The sequence below is a fragment of the Seriola dumerili genome, unplaced genomic scaffold, assembly GCF_002260705.1.
Source record: "Seriola dumerili isolate Sdu_G_001 unplaced genomic scaffold, Sdu_1.0 BDQW01000088.1, whole genome shotgun sequence".
NCBI classification, from domain to species: domain Eukaryota; kingdom Metazoa; phylum Chordata; class Actinopteri; order Carangiformes; family Carangidae; genus Seriola; species Seriola dumerili.
This window is the reverse complement of record NW_019174343.1, coordinates 13,446,305-13,461,238: the sequence shown is the minus strand read 5'-3', so window position 1 is coordinate 13,461,238 and position 14,934 is coordinate 13,446,305. Positions and strand designations below refer to the sequence as shown.

General features: G+C 41.5%; 2 protein-coding genes across 2 annotated transcripts; both read right to left on the bottom strand.

Annotated features, from left to right (window-relative positions):
- Positions 1-965: 965 nt before the first annotated feature.
- LOC111221502 (neuritin-like) lies at positions 966-6,012 on the bottom strand. Its single transcript, XM_022744884.1, has 3 exons — positions 5,743-6,012; positions 4,679-4,832; positions 966-3,926 (listed from the first exon to the last, which is right to left on the bottom strand). The coding sequence occupies exons 1-3, from the start codon at positions 5,792-5,794 to the stop codon at positions 3,698-3,700; spliced, it is 435 nt and encodes a 144-aa protein (XP_022600605.1). The 5' UTR covers positions 5,795-6,012; the 3' UTR covers positions 966-3,697.
- A 1,747-nt stretch (positions 6,013-7,759) lies between these two features.
- LOC111221496 (translocon-associated protein subunit alpha-like) lies at positions 7,760-12,122 on the bottom strand. The gene is made up of 9 exons (XM_022744876.1): positions 11,989-12,122; positions 10,696-10,814; positions 10,516-10,609; positions 10,196-10,323; positions 9,584-9,718; positions 9,101-9,177; positions 8,250-8,328; positions 7,947-8,040; positions 7,760-7,850 (listed from the first exon to the last, which is right to left on the bottom strand). Exons 1-9 carry the CDS (start codon positions 12,056-12,058, stop codon positions 7,786-7,788), a joined length of 861 nt encoding a protein of 286 aa, XP_022600597.1. The 5' UTR covers positions 12,059-12,122; the 3' UTR covers positions 7,760-7,785.
- Positions 12,123-14,934: the final 2,812 nt, after the last annotated feature.

The window sequence follows — 14,934 nt, the reverse complement described above, 5'->3', positions numbered from 1 at the left end:
CAATGGATGACATGATGCTACCACTCTTGTAACATGAAATAAATTGAAACAACTAGAACACACATGCTAATGCAGTGGGGGATGGGTGGCTAATGAAACTGCATAAGAAATGATGCTGATACATTGAAGAGCAAGTGAAACTTCATGCACAGGTCAATACCACTGTACGCTTTGTCCAAGTTAAAATCAACAGACTGCCACAAAAATTGTCATGCATTTGTGATAAAGAATAAATGAGGAAAATATTCAGGACCACAGAAATCACCCATATATTGATGATGCCTGTTAAGACCATAATAATTAAAGGAAATGTACAAATGGTAACATAGTTTTGGAAAAACAAACAAAAATCAATGCTATTGCTCAATAATTTTTAATTTTCTATGAATCTCAGTGTCCATTGCCATAAAATTAGAAATGTCACACTTTTGGCTGGACAGCGGGGCCAGCCCTAAAGTTGTGAATGTGACTGACTGACTGATCATATTTCCACCATTGGGCAAGTGATTGCCATGTGAAGTGAGTTGGAGTTTCCCCATTGGCTGTTGCTCTTTCAAAATGAATTGGCACAAACAGTTTCTTTTAGGGGGCGTTTACAGCCTGTGGTGTTGACAATTTAGTGCATTTTTTGCAAGATTTAGAGACTTTTTTTTTTAAACAAGACTGTATAAACCTAGTGTATTGGTGCCAACTGTGGGCTACACCTCGTTATGGGTGGTCACCTTGCTGCCCTGGTTCCCCAGTCACTTTTTGAGGAAATACAGTAGTTGAAAACAGTTGTGGATCCCAGATAGAGTCTGTGCGCCGTTTCAGAGACAAAATAAGAAAGATCTTCTGTCGCTTACTAACTTTTCTTTGGGGGAGTGATCATTTTACAAGTAAATATTGTACAGCACAGCTGTTTATTTTAACTCATGGGTTTGGTGATTTTGTCATTGTGGTTATAAAATCAGGCTTCTAGCAGTGCAGAGCTGCTGCTTGGAAGTGACTGCTGGTTAACATTCATCCTTGATGGGCTGTGTTTCAGTCACTATTTCCAACTTGTTCCTTTGTCTGGCAACAGAAACAGAAAAACATGTGAATGAGAAAAGCTTTAATGGGAATTCAACTGTATTGAAAAACTGTATATGTGTGAGCAAAGAGAGTAGAGGAGAAGCAAACAGATAAAGAACTGAAACCTGTGACACTAGGGAAAATGCAAACACGTGATGTGATGATGTCAATTGTTAACAGCGATTCCACAACAGTTTTCAAATATGTCCTCCAGTTCGCTCATTAACAATACACAGTCCAGGCACGAACAAGGTTTTGACCTAGTCTTGTTGTAAAAAAAAAAAAATTAATTCAAAGTGATTAAAACACCATTACAAGTAATGATAATGTATATGGTATATTTGCTAAATGAGCTGACTGAGTGGGAATGATGCCAATTTTGCTACAAACTGTAGTAACCATTAGCTGTTTTCTGTCGATGAGATTCACTATACTTTTCTTTCTAATAACAGCTTTTGAAATTTATGGGTGTGTTGTAAAATCAAGCCTAAGTTTCTCCAAAATACACCAATTAAAAGCATGAAACAGATAAATGGAGCAGCAGAGTTTGGAATCTGTATTTTGTTTGATAACATAATTATGCAATGCATTAATTGGTAGACCTGTAATTGAAATATAATTAATAAAAAATAAATTATATGGATGATATATGGAAAGCAATTGTTTTGTATTATAGCAGTTTCGTTTTTCTATTGCATATAATTTAACTTTATTAGACATTAATTATAGGTTTTTAAAGTTAAATAAAATCTGTGTATGAGTATTAAAATATGATAATTTGGGGAATTTTCATTATACTTCTGGCTGAATTATTGTCTTTGAAAATCTAATCTCTGTGATAGAATCCATCCCTGTGTAGTCTCTGTGTCCTGCATAAACTACTGTGTTTTTTGCAGTACTTTGAGAAAGAAGTAAAGTTCTAGTTATATTGCGTTTACTACAGTAGAGCACTTTCACACAAAACATGTAACAAAAATTTATGAGACAACACTGAACATTCACACTCTAGATTTCTTTTCTTTCACATACATCAATGGGTCAGAAGTCTGATGATTGAGTGAAGATTGAACCAAAGAGTGGGGCGAGGCTCTGAGAGAGCGAGAGAGGAGCTGGAGGAGTGAACATGTGATGCCAGGTGTCAGATGTCTGTTTTTGGTGTCTTTATAGCAGCCGTGCAACATCAGCCACGGTGGGCTGAAATGTTGTAGGGGAAAAGGGGTCAAAGGTTTCATACAAGTGGCTTGATTGTCACTTACACAAACATTTACTACAATTTGAAACAGGTTAAAGGTGCATTTCACCTAAAGTGTATCTGAACTGTTGCTAGCTTTGGTGTCATTAGTTCCATAAGATTAATGTCTGGTTTGGTCTTTAGGTTGGTTCATTGATCAGTAAGTTGACAACTAATTCAAATAGATGTGTAATGACTAAGAGCTAAGATTTACTAAAATATTGCTGTTATTTTTGGTGAAGTACCCCTTTAAATCTTCTCCTGTAATGTGGAAGCTAATTATATCATGATGGTTTGGATGTATTTATACAAATTAAATGAAGATTAAAACTTTTGTTGTAGTGCTAATGTACAGTACAGTACAGTAACTCTTTATTACAGTAATTTTAAGAAATATGTCATTTGCTTCCTTGCAGAGAATTAGGTACGACAATTGATAAGACTCTCATGTCTGCACTAAATACGAAACAGCCAGCGGTTGGTTAGCTTAGCTTTGCACAAGACTTGAAAACAGCTAGGACTACCTTTGTCCAAAAGTAACAAAATCTACCTACCCGTGCCTCTAAAGCTCTCCAATTAATATTGTATATATCATTTGTTGAATATGTGCAAAAGCTCAAAAACAAGTTTTGTGTTGAACAATTTCTTGGTTGGGAGCAGCCATGTGCAAAACTAAGCTGAATGGCTGCTGGCGATGGCTTCATAATTACCGTACAAACATGAGAGTGTTATCGACCTTCTCAGCTGACTCCCAAAATGCTGAACTATTCCTTTAACTATCATGATAAAAGCATACAATAAATGGTGCAGGGAGTGGACACAATAACAGGAATACATTACTGTAATATAATGAAAACCTGTGCTCTGCAAATACTGCTTTAGAAATGACCTCAGAGTTGAAAACTGAATATAATAATTGTCAACAGACTTGTATCTCTATAAAACTAAAAAAAAGAGTATTCATTGCAGGTGGGTTTTACATTAGGTATTCACAGTATTGTGTCCACCCCTTGTTTAGTGGTAACCCAGAGCCACAGGAGTCACTGATCTGACTCTGGTCACATTGTATCTGAAATCATTAGAATACTTGGAGTGTCTGCTTTAGTTTGCCTGGACTGATAAGTTGGCAGAAATGTCATTTTCTTCACTACTCCACCAGTTTTTAGACATAAGGGAAGATCAAGCTGAAGTATTTGAGAGGATTTCAAACATTATTCATCACAGCAAATATTGATTGGCTTGCCACAGGCATCCACGGCTCTGTGTCAAAAATAATCCTTATTAAAACATTTGTCTCTCTTAAATCCTTGGCTTTAAGTTTGAACTCAGGAGGACTGAACCCTGGGGAATGTGAGGCCCTCCTTACCTCTCCCATCTCCTCACTCTCAACCCCCCCCCCCACCGTTACCCCATCTATACAGAGGACCAGTTGGGCCCAGTCATGATCAGCATCAGTGGCAGGGTAAGTGCAGCGAGACGTGAACTTATGCTGGGAGCGGAGCTGGGGCTGCACAGGTCGAACAGACTTCCCTGGAAGCGCATCTTCCTGGAGTCCTGCCTCAGCGTCTCCCAGATGGAGCTGACTTCCTCCTGACAGTCGGACAGGGCTGTGAGGGCACATGTATGGAAAGCTTCCCAGTGGCTGGTGGCAAACAAAGGATCATCAGATCAACGTTGCGTCTGCCATTTCACTCAGAATTCATCCCGGCTACAGCATGCAGACGTGCAATGGCTGTCATGGATTAATTTGTTTGCCAATAATCTATCGCTCAGATGGCTACGATGGCTTCAAGTAAGTCAAACTGAGCTTTAATTGCCATGGCAACTGCATCAGAGAGTGAAACAATATCACAGATGATATTGCAAGCGGGCAATTTTCAACAGAAGGTTTTTGTGTAAATCTTTGTCTTCAATATACTGTACTGGGGTTGTAGAGTGCGTGCAGTAACAATGACAAAAAACGTCCCTGGAATTTCATTACTGCTGCAGCGAAGTCATAAATTATTTAGTACAATGGCTCAGTGTCTCAGCACCATTCATTTCTCCATTCTCCCTCTGAGATTATAGCATCTTCTCTTTTTCTCTCCATATTTTGTCAGGAGTTGCAGATTTCATACTGTATCCGTCTATATTTTTCCACTCAATCATGCACTATTTCCTACAAATTGAACTGAGGGACAATTTTATGCACAGTGCTATAGATCAGTGCTTTTGACTGTTTTTTTTATTCGAACCTGTCATGGCAGTTTTTACCCTCTTTGACAGTGCACAGTGTTTGGTTCAAATAAAATCCTACAGACTGAATTTGGTGTTTATAAGAGCGATGCCCTGTGTGTTCAAATAGGTGCTGCATGCTGTTCACGCACACTCTCTTATTGGTAGAATTATTCTTACCTGCACACGGCTGCCACTCCCCTCTCACTGGTCACGTTCTCCTGATAGTTGTCCATGCTCTCTCCCAGCTCCAGGACACAATCAGAAAAGTCCTTATAAATTTTCTCACACTTCACATCTGCTGAGTCTCCTGACACTGTGAGGGACAGGAATACTGCAAAACAGACACAAGTAAATGCTAATTTGACCAGACTTTGTGAACTGGTGATGTTTGATCCTTCATTTTCTTTCAAGTTTGAAAGATGAATCAGTAGCATCAGTATGTCCACTTACAAATGTGCAAGAAAAGTTATCAAAAGTCTTTGCTTTCATTCTGTAAAGTCCTGTTTAGGATTTCTGGCCTTTTGTAAGTATCCCTATGTTCGAAATAGTTTGAATCTGATTTCTCTTCCTTTAGCATCTCCACACTTCCAACAGTAGCCCCAAACACTGCTCATGATCATGCACAAAACTTATTTTCCATTCAATTTCTTTCTTTTTTTTATATTGCATAAATACATGTAAGTATTTTTAACATCCATGTTCATATGTAAATGTAAGATTTTGCATCTGAACTTCACAGATGTCAGTGGGCGGCTGGCTGTGAAGCAGATGTTACCACAGAGAATAGTCCTGACCACTGCAGCTCATACATTTCTTTCTCATGGAGTGCAATGTTCTAATCAGAGCTATTTGCAAATTAAATGCTAAAACATGTCCACAACAGAACAATTTGCAAAAGGACAAGGCAAAAATTAAAGCTCCAAATATTCGTAAAAGTGACATATAAGGAAAGAAAAATCTATTTGAGGGGTTTTATTTTTGAATGTTGCATGTCTAAAAGCTTGCACACTATCACCTAAGTATAGACACTCAGTATCTATGGTCGCTGGGTATATACTAGAAGCAGCTGGCCACGGCACAGATCTCATAACCATCATGCAAAACTGATGGAGATGAATGCAGATAACAATTACAGCAGTGACATTTCTGATGCAGGGAGATAAAACGATGTAAGGCAGTTTTCCCTGTCAGACCATCCAGAGGGGCTCGCAGCCCAAACGAAACCACGGAGGAGCACTTACCCAAGGCAAACGCAAGAATCCCCCCGATCTTCGTCGACATGAAAAATCCCATATCATCCCATTTCAAGCCAAGCGGAGGGCGCGGGATGCTGCCGAGGGACTCGTGGATCGGAATGGAAAAGCGGCGCTGAGTCACACGGAGCTGATTAGCTGCCCATGCTTAATGTGTTTCGGTGATTAACCGGCGATAAACACTTGGTGGGTGTGTATGCTCAGTCTTTCCCTGCTCCGGCCGACTGCTGACGTTACCTGCCCCCCGGCGCGCGCGCTGAGCTCATCTTCCCCCCTCAGCACCGGACAGCTCCTACCTCCCCGAGCAGGAACCGCCGTGCAACCCTCCTGCAACACTCACACAACACAGGGAGGTCTCTCAAAGTGTGCCTTGCTTGCCACCAGTCAGTCACGTTTTTATTATTTTTTTTTCATCTCCCATGCTGTCTCTTTGCAGGATCTCCATTTTATACTTACAGTAAGTTATATTTATATTCACACATGAATCATAAAGCTACCGCTATCCCATTTGGTTGTAGTTTAAAGAGCCCCGTCTGACATGTTTTTAGAAAAGGATCATTTGTGTCTAACTCTCTTCTTTTTTTTTTTTTTTTTTACTTATTCTTAAAATGTAAAACTTCTGCAGCTCCCTCATTAAAAAAATCATAATCTATGAATATGCAACTATAATTCAAAAGTTTAACTGCTGGACACAAGATGTCTCTTACTTCTCAATGTATGTGCTGGAGGTTTTAAGTTATGAAGTCATAATTCTGTAAGTTGCTCATTGGACCATGATTGGTTTCAAAACTATAGTTTGGTCTGCACAGTGAAAGTCCAGCTGAAGTGATGTAACTGGCTGAAAGACTAGATTACTTAAGTTTATCATTTATTTGGAATCAACGATACTGTACCTCTTTTGATACGTTTTTAGTTATAGTGACAAATTCTATAGTTTAATTTCATAATAATTTCCAAGAATTAGGAATTTACAAACCCATGAAAATAAAGCCTTACCAAAAGGTTTACAAAATCTTGTGGTTCAAGTCACTTTCATCCTAACTTCCTCAAATAACACCATCCACAGTTGTCATTTTACTGAAACTGAGTACATAAGATTGCGGCATGAAGCACAAACTGTGACAGACTGCACATGACAACAGTATAATCATGAAGAAATGAGTTTCTAAGAGAGCAACTGCCAGGACCAAAAAAACATTTTGTTCACCCTTTTATTGTTGTTCAGAAGGTCTTTCATCACAAATAATGGCCTGCAATCTGAGACTGACTGCACCGTTAGCACCTAGCAAGAGTTCCAAATGCTTCACCTAGCCTCTTACAACAGTAAGGAGATGAAACAGATAAATTAACCTGCAGAACCCTCCAGAGAACACTGTTTGAATGTTTGTTAGACTTGCAGCTGCCATTGCCCCACTGTAAAACAAATACCACATCCAACTCAAAGTTTTACAAACCTCCAGCCATACTGTATGTGACTGTATGTGGCTGTATGTTAAATGGGGGGGGGTTGATTATGGGGGATCACAGTCACAGTACAGGTAAGGCACAATGGTGTTTACAAGATAGAGAGGAGGATTAAATATGAATGTTTTGAAGTCATAAAATCTATTTTATCCTGAAGATAACAAATTAATCTTCAATGAAATTATTATGGCTTAACAGCTTTCATGGGGGGGGGGGGGGGGGGGGGGGGGGGGGGGGGGGGGGGGGGGGGCATCTTATACCACATCCCTTTTGTTTTTCCATGATTTTTAATGACTTATTTTATTCTCTTTTCTCACCTTACACACACACACACTCACGCACACACACACACTCACGCACACACACATACAGATAAAAAAAGTCGCTTTAAAAATGAACTGTAGTTGAGTCCTGTTAGCGTCTGAGAGGCTGAGATCCATACAAACATCTTTAACACACTGGTGTTTGCTGGAAATTGTATTCCAGTAATGCTGACTCATTGTGAAAGGTAATCAATAATATGATATGGATGGAAACAGCATGATGATGGATGGAACATGGGCAGTTTTATTGATCTGCTCCAGCTGCCCTCTTGGTTCGTTTCCGTGGAGATGTTTTAGGGGAAGCCTTGTCTGTAAGACAGGATGTAAAGATCAGCTATTTGTGTTGCTTCATGAAGAGCAACAGAAATGAGTCTGTTACTACTTGCGATAATAAAACGAACATACTCATGACATTGAGAGTCTCCTGAGGAATCCAGCTGATGTCCACATCATTTATCCCACCAGTGCCCTTCTCTATTTTCACTGGCATCCTCTTTTTCTGTAAAACACAGGTTCAAAGTTATTTTTAAACTATTTTATCTATTAACCTTAATGCACACTTTATTATCTATTTACTGCTGTTGGATTTACACATGAAAATATCTTATTAAATTTGCATTGGCAAAGCTGATTGAAATTTCTTGAGTAGATCAAACATACATATCCTAACATAAAAAACACAACGGTTTATTGAAGACAAACACATACCGTCCTTGACTCCAGGACCTGGTACATCCCAAAGAGCATCAGGACCACCAGTCCAACCAGGAACACGTACATGAACATTCTGCAAGTAAAACAAAATCACTTCTGTAATAAGAAAACAACAAGCAGTAGTGTTTTTTATTGAACTGCTCAATTTAGACCTTCAATTAACTGCAATTTACTTCACTTACAAAGCTATTAGAATGCACGGCCATAATATGCAGCCATTTAATTTGAAATTTATTATTTCTTGTATAATTTATTTCAACACATAAAGCAGCCAAGCAGAGTTTTTTTTTATCCCTAGTTGAGGGAGGTGGTATGAAAACAGTTTTATGACCTTCTGCAGTTTACTTACTAAATAATGGATGCAAATCTAATCAGAGCGCTATTCAAGCAAACGGCTGCCTTCAAAAGCAAATTCAAGTGCATTTTTTAGTGTAAACCTGTAGCATAAAGACTGGCAACAGTTCCTGCATCGTGCACCAGCAGCAGAGCTCTGACAACTAATCTCTTTGTGCCAATTTCACACCTTCTTTTACAGGTTCTTACATGTGCTGCAATATTCTGGTAGAGCTGGTACTATGAAGCCTTAAAGAGATGCCAGGGCTTCAAGAGATATGGCAAATAAGTAAAAAGTTAAGTAAAATGTGGGCAAAAATAATTTGAGTTAAACATTATTTACGCTAAAGTGAGATGCAAAGAAAATGGTTGAATAGGTCCATCTATTGCCCACTCTGATGTAGTCACTTTGCTATAAGTCATCTTCTTCCTTCCATTTTGGCATCTACATGTTCATTTACGAGTATGCACATATCAGGATACAACATAGACCCAGTAAAAGAAAGTCTTACGTTTCTCCGTCCAGTCCCTCTTCTTTCTCAGTGATGGTGACAGTCTGGTTGTAAATGGCAGTCTGGAACACGCTGCCCTAAAGAAAGATTACAAAGTGAACATTTACTATAAGTAAAGAAATAGCTTCAACCTTCAGGAACCCTCTTGAAACTTCTCATTAAAAAACCATACTGACAATGTAACTCAACATTTATCACATAATTTGTTAATAGCATGGAAACAGCTGTCAAAACTTCGCAGGGAGAAAATAATGACAGAGTCACCAGTGGTGCCAGTTATAAAAACATGACTAAAGAGAAGCTGCTTTGCTGACTGTGGCTTCTTTAAGTTTTAATTTTCATGTGCATCATGACAGTCACGGCCTCACACTGTATCTTCTCTCTTTCAAAAGTCAACCTCAACATATCCTCACCAACAACCAACCACAAACATTTTTTTAATTAATTTAAATAATGAAAAACTATTTTATTTCTTTTTTTTACCTCAGTGTCAAGATAGTTGAGGAGGATAACAAGACCAAATGGACGACCAGCCATGGGCTGAGCTGGGATGAAAGAGTACTCAAAGGAGGCCTGAGCCTGGGGCTGCACCACGGTGTTCAAGGGCAAAGCTGTGAACTACAAACACACACATAGAAAAAAAAAAACTCAGCTACTGTATTACACTATGACATGGTAATTCTTTTCAGGAGTATTTATTGTGTTCAGACGCAGGGCAGACAGAAAACATCGGTCTTTTCTTTTCAATATAAATATACACTTACATATACATGCATTAAAATATAAATGTTGTGGACTTTATTTGTCTTGAATCAGTCAAAAGTAAAAAAACAAAAATGTAAAAAACAATTATAACACACCACTGATTTTATGTGGCCGTACTGCTTTGAATTCACCAGAAATGTTTCTTTTATAAGCCCTTTATATAATTCAGATGAATATTTTTAGAATAATGTTCTTCCCTTTTTTATAATTTATAAAAGAGTGTGAGTTAACCAACACATTATTGATTTTTTTTTAAAATTATTTTGTTATGTATCCAACTGAAAAGGTGGAGAAATGTTTGCTGGTGGTTTCAGTTCAGATCAAACTCACATTCTGAATGTAGAACTGGAAGTCCTGAGGATACCGGAAGGAGGCCTCCAACGACTGAACGGTGAAATCCTGACTCCCCTTGTTGGTGAAACCCACCAGGAACCTCACAATTTCATTGGCAGGAAACTCTAAATTTAAGATGGATACAAATAAATATTAAATACATTTAAAACGTCAGGTGTACGGTGTACTAACAAAGCCACACAGTTGCCTGTTATTTTACTCCTTAGAACAAAAGCAAGCTACCGTGCTGTACGCACTTTTTGCTTCTGTTTTCTACGTGAGCGTAAACACTGTGAAAACTCAAGACCTGGACCAACCTTCTCCTGTCGTGAAGATGATGGTTGTGTCGGCATCAGGGTGAGAAGATAACAGCTTGTCAGCAGCTTCATCGGACTCATCTTCCTCACCCTCCTGAGGACGAACATGACATTGTGATGTAACCACCTGCATGCAAACTCTATGTTTTGCCACATTGCTGTATGATCGAAGATACTTACTGAGGCTTGTATCTGATCTTCCTCAACAAGGACCTCTTCCTCATCTTCCTCCTCATCTACTGCAGCATCAGCGTCCTCAGCAATGTCCTCAGCAGAGTCTGACTCTGCGGACACATGGCCTGCATGGGGGCGGAAGACACAACAGTTTTGTGAAAGTTGCATGTTTAAGGGGGTGGGTGATGGTTGTAGAGTTAATGTTGTAAGTGTAGATATCATCAGGGATTTTGGTTGTTGTCATAATATGTTAATGACTTGACTTGTTCAAAGCTGTTCTTTTTACAGCATATTTCTTCAGGTAGCAGCACTACAGGTGAGTAAAAATGGACAATGAACATGATCATCATATCCACATTACTAAGAATTTTTCTTTCTGTCAGCCCTAAAATATCACCACATTATAATTATATATGTCAATATCACCCTAGCCTGCTTATTTGTGGAGAAAGTCCAGAGTGGCTGTGAAAATGTGTAAAAGAAAAGTAGTATTCACCCTTATAAACAATTTATACTGAATATCTTTGGTTTGTGGTAGGGTCACACACCAGTCAGATATAAATATTCAGCAAATAACTATGCCAAAAAGTAAAAACAAACCAGTGAATAAATTAAATGTTTGTAAAAACGATGTTTTCAAGCTATTTATGTGGTTAAAACTTAAACTAATTAAAAATGAATGGATAACTCTAGTCTTCACACATTGGAACCACTGATATTGTTGATACTGCTGTTATTTCCCTGTCTGTAGTGAACCAGCCTGTTTGTTGCCAATTTAAAATGAACGGCAGCAGTTTAGTGCAAATCCCCACACTAATGTAAGTCAGCGGGAAAACACAGGCTGAGAGAAACGTTCAAACCCATCATCTTATCTATGGTGACGTGTCCCAGCGAGAGGGAGCCGTCAACCGTTGCTGCATCCCAAAACTACTTTATATTTTTTTAAAATAAATAATCATCTCTACAGCTCACAGGGAGAAATTTAACTTCACATTTAATGACGGAGGTGATTCTTCTGTACTTGGACGGCAGCAGCCGGTAGGCGACCGTCGTTTTCATTCATTTCAGGGCAAAAGCGATGAGTTACAACTCTTTCATCACACTGGATGAAATGATGAATAAAACGTCCATACGTCCATGTTAGAAAAGCGGTGGTGGAGACGTGAAGCTGCCTGTGTGCAGCTCTGCGACTGTGCCACGTCAATACGTTAGACTATTAACTTTTTTTTAAAAACTCTAAACCAAACTGAGGCGGCGACATGAACAATGTGTTTCAAACGCAGAAAAAATACGACTCACCGATGGAAACGAGTCCACAGGGGAAGGCCAGGAGGAAAAGCAACAATAACTTTGATCCGAAGTTGAACATTTTCTCGGACTTGATGGCAGAAGTTAGTAACACATCAGCGTTCAGGAGAGGAGAGGGCAGCGGCGGAGCAGAGGGCGGGACAAAAGGAGGTCGGACCCGCCTGTTAGAGGTATGTCTGGAGTAGGTTTGGGAGGTCCGACTCATTTAAAGCTCCAGTGTGTTTCACACGGAGGAAAAACAGACATCAGCAAACTGCGTTTCCGTCCACGCTTCTAGTTCAAAGATCTATAGACCAGCACTCAACGTTGGCACATTTACATTCTTCACACTGTGTGCAGTAGGATCATCCACTGGCTAGCACAATGAATTTAAATTCATTTAACAGCAGTTACATAGCAATCATAGGTCACACATTACTTCCTTTTGATTTAGCAAATTCTGTTTTTATTGTCTGTATTGTCAATTTTTATTTTGTTGTTTTGCATGCTTGTTAGTTTACATCCTGTTGTGTACATGAGATGAAAAGAAAAGCCCTTCAAACTTCTGTTTTATACTTATACTTGTATAAAGAATACTTACATTAAAAATATAAATCTATACTTATTCATAGATTTTACATACCATTTTGAACAATTATGCATTATTGTAGAATAAACCACCCAACAGAAGCCTACTTAAGGTAGTTGATATTAGCAAAAATGAAAAAGCAGTTTACATGTTAGTGCATCAGTAATATAATGAAATCATGTTGCATACACAGGGTTCACTCTGCTGCATAATTGATACAGTATTTTAAAATGATTTTGCTGATAAATCTTTACTTTTCTTAATTTTTGAATATACAACTTATACACTGGTGGCCGGGCCTTAGCCCATGGGGCCCGGCCGGGCCCAGCCCGAACCGGCTACATGGGTTCGTCTCCCAGTGGGCTCACCACCTGCAGGAAGAGTCAGAGGGATCCGGTGCATTGTGGATTGGGCAGCAGACCAAGGCGGGGGCCTTGGCGGTCCGATCCTCGGTTACGGAAACTGGTTTGTGGAACATGGAACGTCACCTCTCTGGCGGGGAAGGAGCGGGAGCTTGTGGAAGAGGTCGAGCGATACCGGCTAGATATAGTCGGCCTCACCTCGACACATAGCGTCGGCTCCGGAACCCACGTTTGGAGTCCTTGGGACGGGTGCTGGAAAGTGCCCCGAAAGGGGACTCCATTGTCCTACTGGGAGACTTCAATGCTCACGTGGGCAATGACAGCGTGACCTGGAAGGGTGTGGTGGGGAGGAACGGCCTGCCTGATCTGAACCCGAGCGGAGTTCAGTTATTGGACTTCTGTGCTAGTCACAGCTTGGCCATAACTAACACCATGTTCAAGCATAAGGATGTCCACAGGTGCACATGGCACCAGGACACCCTAGGTCGCAGGTCTATGATCGACTTTGTAGTCGTTTCATCAGACCTGCGGCCGCATGTTTTGGACACTCGGGTGAAGAGAGGAGCAGAGTTGTCAACCGACCACCACCTGGTGATGAGTTGGATCAGATGGCGGGGGAAGACGCCGCGCAGACCTGGCAGGCCCAAACGGGTTGTGAGGGTCTGCTGGGAAAACCTGGCGGAAGAACCCGTCAAGATGATTTTCAACGCACACCTCCGGCAGAGTTTCGACCGCGTCCCGAGGGCAGTGGGGGACATTGAGTCCGAATGGGCCTTGTTCCGCTCTGCTATTGTTGAGGCGGCTGTTGCAAGCTGCGGCCGCAAGGTAGCTGGGGCCAGTCGTGGCGGTAACCCCCGTACCCGCTGGTGGACACCGGCGGTGGGGGAAGCCGTCAGGCTGAAGAAGGAGGCCTACAGGGCGTGGTTGGCCTGTGGGTCTCAGGAATCAGCTGACTGGTACCGGCGGGCCAAGCGGAGTGCAGCTGCGGCAGTTGCTGAGGCAAAAACTCGGACGTGGGAGGAGTTCGGTGAGACAATGGAGGAAGACTATCGATCGGCTCCAAAAAGGTTCTGGCAAACCGTCCGGCGCCTCAGGGGGGGAAGGCGGCAACTCGCTCACACTGTTTACAGTGGGGGCGGGGAGCTGCTGACGTCAACTGAGGATATAGTAGGACGGTGGAAGGAATACTTTGAGGAGCTCCTCAATCCCACCAACACGTATTCCGTGGAGGAAACAGAGCCAAGAGACCTGGGGATGGATGATCTAATCTCCGGGGCAGAAGTCGCCGAGGTAGTGAAACAACTGCGCGGTGGCAGAGCCCCGGGGGTTGATGAGATCCGCCCTGGGTATCTCAAGGCTCTGGATGTTGTAGGGCTGTCTTGGTTGACACGCCTCTGCAACATTGCGTGGACATCGGGGGCAGTGCCTTTGGAGTGGCAAACCGGGGTGGTGGTCCCCATCTTTAAGAAGGGTGACCAGAGGGTGTGTTCCAACTACCGTGGAATTACACTCCTCAGCCTCCCTGGTAAGGTCTATGCCAGGGTACTGGAAAAGAGGGTCCGATCGATAGTTGAACCTCAGATCGAGGAGGAGCAATGTGGTTTTCGTCCTGGGCGTGGAACTGTGGACCAGCTCTTTACCCTCGCTAGGGTGCTGGAGGGAGCATGGGAGTTTGCCAATCCAGTCCACATGTGTTTTGTGGATTTGGAGAAGGCTTACGACCGTGTTCCCAGGGGCTCCCTGTGGGGGGCACTCCGGGAGTATGGGGTGGATGGCCCCTTGTTAGTGGCCATTAAATCCCTGTACCAAAGGAGTGTGAGTCTGGTTCGCGTAGCCGGCAGTAAGTCGGACCTGTTCCCGGTGAGGGTTGGACTCCGCCAGGGCTGCCCTTTGTCACCGGTTCTGTTCATAACTTTTATGGACAGAATTTCTAGGCGCAGCCGGGTGGTGGACGGGTTTGGGTTCGGTGGCGGGAGGATCTCGTCTCTGCTTTTTGCGGATGATGTG